The following is a 14,553-nucleotide window of genomic DNA, read 5'->3' on the forward strand; positions in this document are numbered from 1 at the left end:
AACTGATCAAGTATTTCAGATTAATGAATATCGTCACCTACCTAATACCCACAACTGAAAATGTCTGCAATTGTTGTTACTTTAATTCTTAACATTGACTGAAATAATCTTCGATTGTTTTTACAGGGGAGAATGAATTAGCAGTTATGTTAATGAAAGATTAATAGTTTAGGAACAAGAACTGAACAATATCCTGCCTTCCACGGTTTTTTTTTCATTGCAACTGTAGATGTCTGTTGTGAAAAACAGCCGCACCCTTTACCGTAAATGAAAATGAAAGTAATTATTTGTCTGAGTAAAGAACAAACACACATAGCAGTTCAAATATTCAATGACAACTATGTAAGGAAGAAGCGCAAACGAGGTAGGTCATCTACCGATTACCTTTACTGATAATAATATTGCATTATGCTGCTTTTAAGATTCAAGTATGCAGTATTAAATATTAGGTTACATATCCTCAATGTGTTAATCTTTAATAGCATTAAGCGTTACACTACTAACTGAAACGCAATGTCTCCCCTTTCATCCTGTCTTATATTCTAGTTGAGAAATAAACAGGAATATGTTAGCGAGGCAAAATTTAACTGTTACAGTGTTTCTATATACAAAATATCGGATGACCTAAATTCATTTGTAAAATATAAAAAAAAAATACAATTGTAAATAAACATGAGAAAAGGCTAATGAATTTGTTGGAAGAGCAAACACAGTAAACCAAAAAATGGAATTTAAAAATTTTAAATCAGCTACACTATCACAGGAAGTGAAAGCGAAAGTAAAACTTAGTGTAACCACTAAGTTTTGTAATATCAGTCCTCGATATCGGCAGCTGCTTTTTGCAAAGCCTTAGAGTCATCTCAGATTATTTGTTTGTGTGTTTTAGGTTTAGGTGCTTTTTAGGTGTAACTAATTATATATATATATACACACACACAGCACCAAAGTCTTGTTACTGTGGATTGTTTACGGAGAGTGAGTTTACAGTTTTTTCTGATTGCTTAAGCACATTTTTTGTAACTATTGGCTAATTTTGCAAAACTCTTCACACAAATAAGAAAACCTGTCACCCAATCATCAAAACATTGTAGTTCTCTTGCAAAAGCAAACACAGCTAGATTAACTCTTCACACCTTCGTAAAAATGGTGTTTCCGTATCAAACAGTACACACAAGCCATCATCTACTAAGCACACAATGCACCAACTACACACTGATGGTATGAATACAAAACACATCTGGCTTTTGCTTTCTCTGTGCACAAGGTAGGCTATGTCAGTTTGAGCTCATACTTCTGTCATAGATCCATAAGCATAGAGGGATCCAAACTTCAAGTACTGGTGTTGATTCAAACACATCAAAACAAACACAAGTGTTTATTTCCAAGTATAGGATTATTTGCAATCGCCATAATGACTATATGGGTTACTTGGTCTGCAGTGAACATGCTTCCTCTGCCCCCAGCATCTGGTCATCTAGCAATTCTGTAAAGTAACAATTTCAGTATTTGTACATCAATGGTATTGGTGTGTTTCTCATTGGCATATGGCAGTGCTACAAATCTTTGTGCGAAGTGACTGTACTAACCGATTCTCATTTCAAGATGTCCTTATGGTACTTGCTACAGTGTAGCGGCTCGAGTTAGGCTGGACCCGTTGGCCAGCTACCCTCAGGGTCATTCCACGGTTGATTACATGGTCCACTATTGTAGCTCTGATGTCATCAGCAATTCTATTTCTTACTCTTCCTACCCTTCCTCTCCCCCCTCCTCGTCTTCCTCTTGCTCCTCCTTGTCCTTGTCGTCCTCTTCATCCTACTTCTTCACCTCCACGTCCTCTTCCTCGGCCTCCTCTACTTCTCACTCTTTCTGCTCCCTCCATTGTACTCCGCACACACAGCTTACCTGTATTATAGTGCTTAGGCTGATTGCAAAGTGAACTAATTATCTAAAAAAGTTTTCACATGTGAAAGTGTGCCAGACAGTTGGCAAATTAGTGTTAATGATAGCCATCCATGTGTATACTTTTGCTAGGAGTGTGTTGGAAATTTGGTAATTGAGTGTTGTGCAGTGAATTGTGCCTACAGTTTTGCAAAGTGTGTGTTACAAAATTGCAAACTGAGTGCAAAGCAGTTTTTGTGCTTTTAGTTTTGCAAACTCAGTGAGTGGTTTTGCTATAAGTCTGAATAGTTTTAGAGATTGTGCTACAGGAATCACAGTTAGGGTTTAAGCATTCAGAAAAAACTGTAAAAAGATGAGCATATTAAAAGAAAAAAAGATTGTGTTTTAGAATAATCAATACTGCCACCTATTGGCCAAAATTGAACATGTCTGTCTTAGTTCTTTATCTAGAAATACAGAATCTATAATGAAAAAGTATTATTATTGATAAGGACAGACCATAAAAATCTATTTAGTAGTAGCAGTAAGCCATTTCAATTATCTTCTTTTCCACCTTTCAAATGTGAAGATTTGGGTGGGCAGAGCAAACAAGTAAATTTAAAAAAAAACATCAGAGAAAGTTTAGATTCTGTGTGAGAATTGGAAAGCTGAAGCAGACACACGTGTTATTCAAAGTCTTTCCCTCTTTTGTAGCTTTTACAAGAGTCCAGAACAACACCACTTGAAATGATGACCTCAATTTTTAAAATGTTCCACATTTTAAAAATTGTCACCAAAAAGTGAACATGATGAGCCATCCAAAGATATGTTTATGTGATAGAACTCTCTCTGCTAAAAACGCCAATCGTATCCAGTTTTTTTATGATACAGGAGTGTTCTTTGGCTCTGCACCTTTAACAGACTCTCTCTCTCTCTCTCACACACACAGACACACACACACAGACACACACACACAGACACACACACACAGACACACACACACACACACACACACACACACACACACACACACACACTCGTGTGACCTTTAAAAACTATAAAATCGGAATTCAAGCTCTGACAGTAAAATCTTGTCACTGTGGATTGTTGGTGGATAATAAAATTAAAACAGCTCGAGTGTTTTAAAATCCATGATTACTGCCATTCTACTTCTAATACTTTATAAGGGCATTAAAATGCCCTCTCATTTATGATGTTGTATTTTGAAACAGGCACATCATGGCTTGCCCTCAATGTGGAACTAAACTCGAAGGGTCATTTAACATCTGTCCTAAATGTGGCTTCAAGTTATCTGCCCTGACTGAAAAAAGTGCTCAAGGTAGGTGTCATATCATAACAGTAAAAATTATATTAACACTAGTCCAAGGAGTTCATTTGTGATACCACAGGTGAATATTTAAGTGGTAAGAAAAAAAAAACTTTTGCCAAATTCACGGTTGTTTGATATATGTAACTAACCAAGCAATAATGGTTAAACAGATGGTGCCACATCAGCACATCCAATTTCAACCACTGCTGAGGAGAAAAATCAAAAGGAAGATCAAGACCATGCTGTTAAAGAAAGCACTACTCAAATACAGGTGACAAGGCTGAGAAATACATGTTATATTTGTGAAGTTACATATGTAATAGGTAATTTATCCAGCAATTTTGATTGAGAAATAAAAATAAAAATCCTCTTTTTGAAAGTGAAACCAAGGTTTCATACCAAAGTGATCAACTGCAGTAAACAAGCTCTTAAAAACAGAGTAACCAGTTTCTGCAGTCCTTCCACATTCAGCTTACGCAAATATTTCTTGTTCAGACAGTGTGCTAACTTACACGTTTCACTAAGGTATGAGACTGCAAAGATGAACCTTATGTTTGACATAAAAAATGGGACAACTTTTTATGTGTATTAGATTATTTGTATTAAATAAAAAGATGTTTAATTTCTGCCTCCAGAGAAAACTAAGATATACTTATCAATTTCAAAATGGTTTTTGAAGAACTAACAATGTAGCTTTTTTTTTTTTCAGGAACAGTTGGCCACTGGTGAATCAGAACCAACCAGAGAGGATGCTACATCATCAGATATCATTACAGGCTCAGCCACAGCAGAAAATGGAATCACATCCTCATCTCTCCATATGACACATTTGGAAAGTGAATTAGCTGCTCCCCCTCAAGTTACAGATACTTGCAAAGAGAAAAATATGCTAATTGCTGTGACTGCTGAAAGTAATTCTGAATCATGCAATAAGCCAACAACACCTGAAACCAACTTGTCCGTTTCCACAATACTGCCATCCCCTGGAACTGCAGGTGGCAAAATACCAGCACATGAAGCAGAGAATGCATTGAGTAACAAAGACGACAGACCAGATGAACATCAAACTGCTGCTGACAAGGTAAGTGGCATTCATTCTGGACTCGTGTCAGAAACAGCCTCTACTGCTCCTGAATCAACTAAGAACAACACCCCAGAACAAGTTACAGACAAGAAAAAATCTAATGAAATACAAAATCCATCAGGGAACTCAGATGTTAATAAGAACCACACAAACACAGAACAAAATAAATGTACAAAAAAGACTAGCAGGAAAGAAGACAAAGTAGTCAAAGACAAGAAATGTTATTCAGATGATCAAAATATCCAGAAAAGACAGAAATCTACAAGCCTCAGCCTACCAACAAAGGGAACTATCAAAAGGACCAAGGTATTGTAAAGTCAAACAGAGTTTTAACCCTCAAACTAAATTTTGCACAGAAACGCAATATCATAATAAGTATATGTTATCATGTTTTTTTTATTATACATAATATAACAATGAATATGTCATTTATCTACCGATGTTTATGAAACTTCCTCTTTCTGAATATGAAAAACTGTTTTGTTCTCTTTTTACACCAAGTTTATCCATTTCAGTCAGGATAGTTTGGGTTGCCATAAAGCTGTAAATACTTTTCCTTTATCATGTACATTTGTATGCTCAAAAAAGTGGTTAAAGATGTAAGCTACCATGACAATAATCAGCACAATAAATTTTAACCACAGCCGGGAAGAAAACCCATTAAGTCGATCAAGATCGGGCTTCAAAAGATGTTAAAGAAAAACAAGAAAACATCGCCCAAGAAAACTAAGGTATTATCAATTCAAATAAATTGTTCTAACTCTTAAACTGAATTTGTACAAAATGCAAAATCACAACATCAGTAAAAACATTTTTTTTCTTTTATTATAGTCATGTAATGATTTTGCCAGTGTGAAATCAGTTTTAATTGTGTAATATTAATTAATGGTCCATTTTGATATACAAATAAAAGTGAGTGAGAGAGAGAAAAGAGGACAGTTAGAGAATCAGGAAGTGCAGAGTATCGGTAAGGGTTAGTAATGAGAGCTATGATACCTGTAGATGTATGGAAATGTCTAGGAAAGAGGACATTGGACTTTTTGAACAGACTGTTTAACACACTCTTGAAGAGTGGGGGATGCTTGAGGACTGGACAAGAAGTGTACAAGGAGTTGAGAGATGAATGACAGATGGATTCATAGTGGGAGTGTGATTACATCAGGAATCAGGTGGAAGAGAGCTTGGAGAGGTTGAGATATGCTCTGGAGAAAAGAGGAATTAAAGTCAGGTGAAGCAAGACGGAACACCTGTGCATCAATGAGAGGGAGACAGGTAACAGTAAAGCTGCAAAGAGTTAGAGGTACTGACGATATCATGAGGAATTCTAAACCTACCCAGGTTGTTATGTTTTGACCTTCTATTTTGAGGACAGTGACTTTACTTAAAGTAAAATGTGCTATATAAATCAAATTGCAGTTTGAGTGGCAAGGCTGAGATTGTGCAGAGGAGAGATAGTGAATATTTTGAACAAAGGATGTTGAAGATGGAGCAGCCAGACCAAAGGAAAAGATGAAGACCACAGAGAAAGTTGATGGATGTAGTGAAGGAGGACATGTAGAGTGTTGGTGTGACTATGACTAACCATCTGATTCCTGTATGACTTTTAGAACGTGATTTTCTTTCACTGTATATGTATACATTATGGTATATAAAATAATGAAAAATATATTCTACTTAGTACTTTTTACTTATTAACTTTCGCTTTTTCAAAGGTTGCTGATATTAATTCAGACGAGAAGACAGATTCAGAACTGACAGAGACAAGGGAACCAGGAAATGAAGATATAGGTATCTACAGGCAAAAAACTTCACCCTGCCTTTCTGGACCTCAAGTGGAAGAGAATATCTTGATGCCATCCAGTAAATTTCAGATACCAGAAGAGTAAGTGACAGGACTACAGTATGTATTTGACATTATTTGACATATTAAACTATGAAATTAACATTTATTGCCATTTTTTTCCTCCTTTTTTCCAGTTCATCAATCAATGAAGAAATACTGGTGTACTTTCATGCTGTCATTTCTAAAGAATTTCATTTGGAACCCAAGAAAGACACGGTTGTCTTAAAATCTGAAGTGTTGTTTGGAAGCTGGGATGCTGGGATTGCAATGTTCCCCAGGTATAAGTTAATAGTTTTTTAAACCTAAAAAAAACCCCCCAAAAAACCCAGAGAGAGACAGAAAGAGTTTTACAAATTCTACACTGAGAATCAAAGAGAGTGAATTTAGACTGCAATTATTTTTAATCATATTATCTTTTCCCCCCAGCAACAATTATTAGCCTCTGTGGAATTATTAGTTTGTCACTTCTCTGTATGTTCCATCTCTAACAAGAATGGTTTCTGTTTAATAGCCCTCTTGGGGACAACCAATATCTTATTGAAGGACAGTATCGGATTCCCAAGGAAAAAATTCAAGAGAGCATTCCCTACAAATATGCAGTTTGCAAAAAGGAGTATGGCTTTATCTATGAGACCATCTACCAGAAAGAGAAAAATGACCTCATCAACAGGTGCCTAACCATCAATCCAGAGCTTTTAACAGCAGAAGGTATTCTCAATTAACTTTATTGACACTACAGGGAGTGCAGAATTATTAGGCAAGTTGTATTTTTGAGGAATAATTTTATTATTGAACAACAACCATGTTCTCAATGAACCCAAAAAACTCATTAATATCAAAGCTGAATGTTTTTGGAAGTAGTTTTTAGTTTGTTTTTAGTTTTAGCTATTTTAGGGGGATATCTGTGTGTGCAGGTGACTATTACTGTGCATAATTATTAGGCAACTTAACAAAAAACAAATATATACCCATTTCAATTATTTATTTTTACCAGTGAAACCAATATAACATCTCCACATTCACAAATATACATTTCTGACATTCAAAAACAAAACAAAAACAAATCAGCGACCAATATAGCCACCTTTCTTTGCAAGGACACTCAAAAGCCTGCCATCCATGGATTCTGTCAGTGTTTTGATCTGTTCACCATCAACATTGCGTGCAGCAGCAACCACAGCCTCCCAGACACTGTTCAGAGAGGTGTACTGTTTTCCCTCCTTGTAAATCTCACATTTGATGATGGACCACAGGTTCTCAATGGGGTTCAGATCAGGTGTACAAGGAGGCCATGTCATTAGTTTTTCTTCTTTTATACCCTTTCTTGCCAGCCACGCTGTGGAGTACTTGGACGCGTGTGATGGAGCATTGTCCTGCATGGAAATCATGTTTTTCTTGAAGGATGCAGACTTCTTCCTGTACCACTGCTTGAAGAAGGTGTCTTCCAGAAACTGGCAGTAGGACTGGGAGTTGAGCTTGACTCCATCCTCAACCCGAAAAGGCCCCACAAGCTCATCTTTGATGATACCAGCCCAAACCAGTACTCCACCTCCACCTTGCTGGCGTCTGAGTCAGACTGGAGCTCTCTGCCCTTTACCAATCCAGCCACGGGCCCATCCATCTGGCCCATCAAGACTCACTCTCATTTCATCAGTCCATAAAACCTTAGAAAAACCAGTCTTGAGATATTTCTTGGCCCAGTCTTGACGTTTCAGCTTGTGTGTCTTGTTCAGTGGTGGTCGTCTTTCAGCCTTTCTTACCTTGGCCATGTCTCTGAGTATTGCACACCTTTTGCTTTTGGGCACTCCAGTGATGTTGCAGCTCTGAAATATGGCCAAACTGGTGGCAAGTGGCATCTTGGCAGCTACACGCTTGACTTTTCTCAGTTCATGGGCAGTTATTTTGCGCCTTGGTTTTTCCACACGCTTCTTGCGACCCTGTTGACTATTTTGAATGAAACGCTTGATTGTTCGATGATCACGCTTCAGAAGCTTTGCAATTTTGAGACTGCTGCATCCCTCTGCAAGATATCTCACTATTTTTGACTTTTCTGAGCCTGTCAAGTCCTTCTTTTGACCCATTTTGCCAAAGGAAAGGAAGTTGCCTAATAATTATGCACACCTGATGTTGATGTCATTAGACCACACCCCTTCTCATTACAGAGATGCACATCACCTAATATGCTTAATTGGTAGTAGGCTTTCGAGCCTATACAGCTTGGAGTAAGACAACATGCATGAAGAGGATGATGTGGACAAAATACTCATTTGCCTAATAATTCTGCACTCCCTGTAATGTTCACATATCAGTTTGCTAATAAATGTGTTTTTAGCTGAGGTATCATGTTATCTCCAGTAAACATAAATTCTATATACAACGTGTCCACCGTTGAGTTACTGAAATGTTCTTTTGGGTTTTTTTTTGTTTGGTTTTCTTTTAAAGGTGAGTGGCACCAATATGATGATATGATCCATCCCAAACCGAAGAGTAATTGGCGTTGGAATTCTACAGAAAAAACTGTGATAGAAGGGAGAAACTTTGCTGGCAGGGAAATGTTACAAATAATCTTTGATCTTCTCAAAACTTGGAATGAACAGAAAGTGGGAGAATTCTTTTCCCTACTGCAGCAGTTCTTTTATACATACAGTGGTCCTCTGCTTCATGATGGTGGAGAAAGACGATGGGGATTACCATATGATTCAAAACAGGTAAACAGCAAAAATTTTATACTACAACAGGTAGCATTCGAAAATTCAATAATGCAAAAGTTAAAAGTATTGAATAGTGTTTTCCATACTCCACTGTGTATTGGCATTAGTCCTAACATTCCTCCTTTGCTTTTTCCAGGTGAAATACCTTCTTAAACATTTTCTGGACTTGAGTTTTGATGCCATAAAGAAGACAGCAAGAATACCACCTCTCCATGCAGGGATTATTGGTTTGCTTGTTTACAACAAGTATCTGAAGGACAGCATGACAAATCAACTTTCTAGTTTATGCAATCTTCTTTGCCTGCCTAATAAGGCACAGCATCATTTTCTTTCTTTCTGGAAAGACTTTGTAAAAGCTTTGCCATATGAAAACAGGTAACTTAAATATAATTTTATTTTACTTATAAAATTAAAGGCATAATTATTATTACGGTATATAATAATGATTAATTTTTACATCAAGTTTCGGGCTACCAAAATATTCTAAAATTTATTTTTTCATAGACAATAGTTACAAAGTAGTATGGTATCATCAATCTTGATTCTCATTGTCCATATCTGATCAAATATTTGTGTAAAAATGTTGTGAGTTTTCCCGTGTAGTTTGGCATACTAGCATGTGAATTTGTCAATGACTTGTCTGACCACTGACATATTTTATTTATATAAAAGATTGGTTGCAGATGCAGTTGAGACCCTTTGCCATACCGCTATGACACACCGTATTGAGAAGTGGGTGTTGGTCATCCCTTTGGTTCATCTACTGAGAGGAGAAAGCAAACCATATGAGCCAGTCCCACCTGTCTTGAATCCACAGTTTGACTCCTGGACAGGCTTGAAGAGAATCACAAGAACAGATTTATATGATGCTAGTCATATGTATGCACTTATCTTTTATAAATACACCAAAATTCAGTTTAATTCATCTGCCCCCAATAATCAGCTCTCATTTTTAATTAGGAATCTGATCCAGATCATGGAAGAACATGACTACCTGATAGACATTGATCATCTTCTTGTGCACTCTTGGATGTCTCTGATGGGAGTTGGTTACCTAATGAACAACAAATTGATTATGCGTGTTGAACTTCGAGACATTCTTCAATATTTGCAGTTCATTGTCAGTTCTGGCAACCGTAAACGCATGTGCATGGTATGTATTCTTAAAGCAGTGGTATTTTGTTGGACAGAGTGTCAAATATTAAAATGAAAAGTATTTATTTATACAATAATGTTAAATAGATTGAGAGATTGATTGAGATTAATGTTAGTTTTATTTTGGTCCAGTTAATTATCGTTAATCATCTGCTGCACAAATTAACTTTATTTGGTTGTTGTTTTCAGTAACAATCAAGAAAAATTTGAACTCATGGGTATGCTTAATGTGAATGGACTGATACTTATATCCCACTTTTCTACTCTCCTGGAGCACTCAAAGTGCTTTACACAACATGCCAGATCCACACAAGTACTTTCTTCTATGCTTATAAGTGCTTTCTAAATAACATTCACACTCTAATGGATGCATCAGCGAACAGCTTGGGGTTAGTAACTTGCCCAAGGGTATTTTGCATGCATACAGGGGGAGCTAGGGATTGAATCACAAACCTTCTGATTAGGGATGCACCGATACCACTTTTTTGGAAACGAGTACGAGTACGAGTACTTGCATTTCAGTACTCGCCGATACCGAGTACTTAATAAAAACATGATTTAAATTTACAGGTAACAGCTTTAGTCCTATAATTTAACAAAAAAAACAAAACAAAACAAAAAAAAAACAAGGGACTGGTTTGGAATTAAGAACATTTATTTAAAATGAAAAGCATGTTGTATGCAACATATTACAGAATAAATAATTATGAAAAAAAAAATTTAAACAGTGACAGTGCAACTCAAGTATTTTTTTCAGTTTATTGTAAACTCTGCCGCTTTGGACAACACAAGGGGCATTAATAAACATCTTTGCTATTTAGTGCACAATATTTGAATAAACTAACAACATCCACCAACATAGAACTGTGGCAGTCAGTGCAACTGAGGTAGGTATTAACATCAAGTCTAAGACGACTCACTTAATGGAGAGAAAAAGTGAGTGGCAGGGTTTTTTTTAAAGAAAAGTAGCTTTTCTGCATTATCAGCAGTCAGACTGTTTCTGTTTTCATCTATAATGTGTGACACTAAGCTAAAAAGCCTTTCACTTTCCACACTGCTACATGGGGCTGAGAGGTATTTATGGGCTATTTTAGCCAAAGTGGGGAACCTGATTTTGTTGACACCCCAGTATTTCAGAGGACTGTCTTCGCGAGGGCTTGGGGCCTCTCCGAGGTATGTGTCGAGCTCAATGGCAGCACCTGCTGCCAGCGACTGTGCTGCCTGGGGCTGCTCCTTAGCGATTTTGTCAAATACAGTGTCCAGACTGCTGCTAGTGCTGGCCTGGGCCTTGATGAACAGTTTAGCAGGAGGTTCTGCAGCTTCTGCCCGACTCCCCTCTGCCTCAGCTCTGGACATCATCTGCAGCTCCTGCTTCAGGTGCAGCTTGGCCTCTGGAGCAGTGTTGTTGGAGAAGAAGCGATCTTTATACCTGCACAAAATTCATAAATGTATTAATATGTGGAAAAATAGGACTGATTTTAGTTTCCCCTAAACCACTGTGACAAATGCCAGCCATTTGACTTTCTGGTAGTAATAAGGGAAATGTATTTCATAATATATATATTGCATACATTTGTATTTTTGTATTTTAGTTACAAATATATAATATTTCAGATGTAAAATAATCTTGCATTTAGTACTGTAGCTATACTCATTGAATACCTATAGCACACAGACTTTACCTTGGGTCGAGTATGGTGGAGATGAAGTACAGTGGGTTGGTCTCGACGTCACTGAAGCGCTTCTTGATAGCTGCCAGTAAGGTTGCTTTCATTGTCTTGACGCCGTGGTCCTCGTCTGTTTCTCTGTTTAGAAGTCTCACTAGCACAGGCGCAGCTGGGATGACATCAGAGGCTAGTGCGTCGTAGCTGCTCACTTTTTTAGTTGGTTCCTCAAAGGGGGCGAGGATGGCAACAGTCATCTCCATAAGAGCCCATTGGTGAGCGGTGAGATAGTCAGGGAGTTCGTGCTCGGACACATACACGCCCAGCACTCACTTTTGCTCAATGAGGGACTGGAGCATGTAATGCGTGCTGTTCCAGCGCGTCTGTACATCCTGCTGCAGTCTTTTTATTGGCTGGTTGAGCTGTCCCTGAATGTCCTCGAGGCGGGAGTAGGCTAAGGTGGAATGTTTAAAATGCCCAACTATTTTCCGTCCCACTGCTATAGCATCAGCTATGCTCCTCTGTGCTAATAAGCATGGGTAAATAAGCGTGGGTAAACTCTTTGTACTCGTTGTCGTGTTGAGATTTTAGGTGCTTGATTAAATTACTTGTGTTAAATGCGCTACCTTTTGAGCCTCCTCTGGACAATTTTGCTGAGCACAATTTGCAGTCCGCCTTTGTTTTCGCGTCTTCCTTCTCTTTGAAATAGTTCCACACACGGCTTGTCTCGCCTCGCCTTCTCCCTGCTCTGAGCTGCAGCCGGGGCGGGCACTCGGCGCCTGTGATTAATCCCTTACATGCCGCTCAAACATAGACAGGGCTCAGACCGTGGTATCGGTCCTCGGTATCGGGGGACTTTTAACGAGTACGAGTACTTTAGAAAATTATGGTATCGAGGCTGATGCCCGATACCGGTATCGGCGCATCCCTACTTCTGATCAGTAGATGACCTGCACTATCTCCTAAGCTACAGACACCCCAAATGTAGGATGAAAACAATAAATCAGTGCTGACTTTTGACTTCACACTGATTATAGATGATTATTATATTACTTCTCAGGTGAAAGTTGTTTTTTTTCTTTATCATAATTATCGTTATTTGATAATTGTCAATTATCAATTTCGGAATCAACATTTAACTTTTTTTTTTACTCTTTATATTATTCAATTGATCTGATATGTAAAGACCTGTGATTGACAAAAGTTCCAGTCACAGGTTATATTACCTAAAGCCTGAAAATGTCAAGGTGTGGCAGGCAGAATGTAGGACCTAAAAGCAAAACACTCAACGAAGGGATAAACTTAAAGAGGCTGCTTTATTGCAGTGGCAACTTGCACAAAAACACTTACAAAACTAAACCAAAGCCTAGAAACTGGAACTAATAACAAAACACTGGGAAACTATGGACGGCGACCTCAGGGAGCACAAGAGAAGAGACACACACAGATGAGGGGACGACACGACACTGACAAACAGAAACACAGGGCTAAAATACACTGAGGGATAACGAGGGCATGGGACACAGCTGGGAGGAATCACACTTGAGGAGACCAAGGGGGCAAGGGACCGTCAATGTAAAATGGCATGAAAACAATGGGAGCACAGAGAACACACAAATAACAAAAACCCAGAAAACTCTAAAAAGTTATAAACGCAAAACATAAACATGAAGTCACTAGACTCTAGACCGTGACAGAAAACAATACGAGGAGCAAGTGTTTAGGTCTTTCCTAGACTACGCTGATTTATAATAGGCTGAAAGGTTATTTTAGATTTTATGTTCATGTATTCTAAGTACAATAAATACATGTTGCCTACCCCATCTTTAACGATTTTGTGTTTTTCTATTAAATGTGTTCTGTTATTTTGCTGACAGGTTGTGAGACATTTGACATCTTATCTGATCAAGAAAGAGAGCAATCACAAGAAAAGGTAAAATGAAAAGGAAAACAAAGGTGCCTGAGAATATAATCCAAGATCCCTGAAGAAGAATTTCAGTGTATTATTGCTAGCAGTCTTATGCATATACAACAATAATATTAATATTTTCTTCCCATAGTTTTGATGACAGAGATGGAGAGTGCTGCCTGAAAACTGCAGTAATGCTTCTTGGTTCTGTCTGCTGTATCACAAAAGACACAGAGTTCGGGGATCTTCCTCTTCAGTTCCTTGATCTAGTCTGTGTGATTGCCAAGGCATATGGCCTCACTGATTCCCAGGTGTGACTTACTTGTCCAAGTTCTCACTTTAAGACATATATATATTAGGGGTGCAACGATATTCGTATCGATATTGAACCGTTCGATACAGTGCTTTCGGTTCGGTACGCATATGTATCGAACAATACAATTTAAAAAAAAAAAAATTTAATTTTTTTTTTTTTTTTTTTTTTTTTTTTTTTTTTTAATGTGTCCCGTTTGGATCTATAGCCATCAGAATTGTTGTCTTGAGGCCAAGAAAGATGCCAAGAGGATTTATTTTACCAAGTGGATCATCATATTGGTCCATTTGATTGACCTTTATTATAATTATGAATTTATTTTATTTTCAGTTGCAAACGGGACAGACATGACTGTGGGATAGGACAGGGGGAAAGAATGAAAGAAAGAGAGGGAGAGAAAGAAAGAAAACCAAAGGGGATAAAAAAAAGAACAATACAAAATTTGTAATTTATTTTATCAACTTTCCTTCTGACGATGCTGTCTGTGTTGAGCGCTCAGTGAATCTGCATTTGACTACTCCGCCTAGGCTCGAGAGTGCAGCCTAGGCGGAGTAGTCGAACGCAGATTCACTGAGCACTCAACACAGACAGCATGGTCAGAAGGAAGAGCGCAGGGCAAGCTAGCGAGACAGAAGTGGACCTCCCCCACCCTCATTCAGATCTGGC

The 14,553-nt window shown here is 37.9% G+C and overlaps 2 protein-coding genes across 3 annotated transcripts in view; one reads left to right on the forward strand and one right to left on the reverse strand.

Annotated features, from left to right (window-relative positions):
• The first annotated feature begins 236 nt into the window (after positions 1-236).
• Positions 237-14,553, forward strand: part of LOC120734883 (E3 ubiquitin-protein ligase rnf213-alpha-like) — a 94,628-nt gene continuing 80,311 nt past the window's right edge. For both annotated transcript variants that reach the window (XM_040033982.1, XM_040033991.1), the window contains exons 1-14: positions 237-364; positions 3,111-3,217; positions 3,379-3,479; positions 3,918-4,598; positions 4,937-5,023; positions 6,005-6,174; positions 6,270-6,413; positions 6,647-6,843; positions 8,578-8,843; positions 8,983-9,221; positions 9,519-9,725; positions 9,807-9,999; positions 13,543-13,598; positions 13,726-13,885. In XM_040033982.1, the coding sequence (XP_039889916.1) occupies positions 3,118-3,217; positions 3,379-3,479; positions 3,918-4,598; positions 4,937-5,023; positions 6,005-6,174; positions 6,270-6,413; positions 6,647-6,843; positions 8,578-8,843; positions 8,983-9,221; positions 9,519-9,725; positions 9,807-9,999; positions 13,543-13,598; positions 13,726-13,885 (2,601 nt within the window). In that variant the 5' untranslated portion in view covers positions 237-364; positions 3,111-3,117. The remainder of the gene's footprint in view (positions 365-3,110; positions 3,218-3,378; positions 3,480-3,917; positions 4,599-4,936; positions 5,024-6,004; positions 6,175-6,269; positions 6,414-6,646; positions 6,844-8,577; positions 8,844-8,982; positions 9,222-9,518; positions 9,726-9,806; positions 10,000-13,542; positions 13,599-13,725; positions 13,886-14,553) is intronic.
• Positions 10,742-12,542, reverse strand: LOC120734893 (zinc finger BED domain-containing protein 4-like). Its single transcript, XM_040034002.1, has 2 exons — positions 11,684-12,542; positions 10,742-11,430 (listed from the first exon to the last, which is right to left on the reverse strand). Exons 1-2 carry the CDS (start codon positions 11,926-11,928, stop codon positions 10,908-10,910), a joined length of 768 nt encoding a protein of 255 aa, XP_039889936.1. The 5' UTR covers positions 11,929-12,542; the 3' UTR covers positions 10,742-10,907.

Source organism: Simochromis diagramma, unplaced genomic scaffold (assembly GCF_900408965.1).
Source record: "Simochromis diagramma unplaced genomic scaffold, fSimDia1.1 OVJJ01000334.1, whole genome shotgun sequence".
Lineage (NCBI taxonomy): Eukaryota > Metazoa > Chordata > Actinopteri > Cichliformes > Cichlidae > Simochromis > Simochromis diagramma.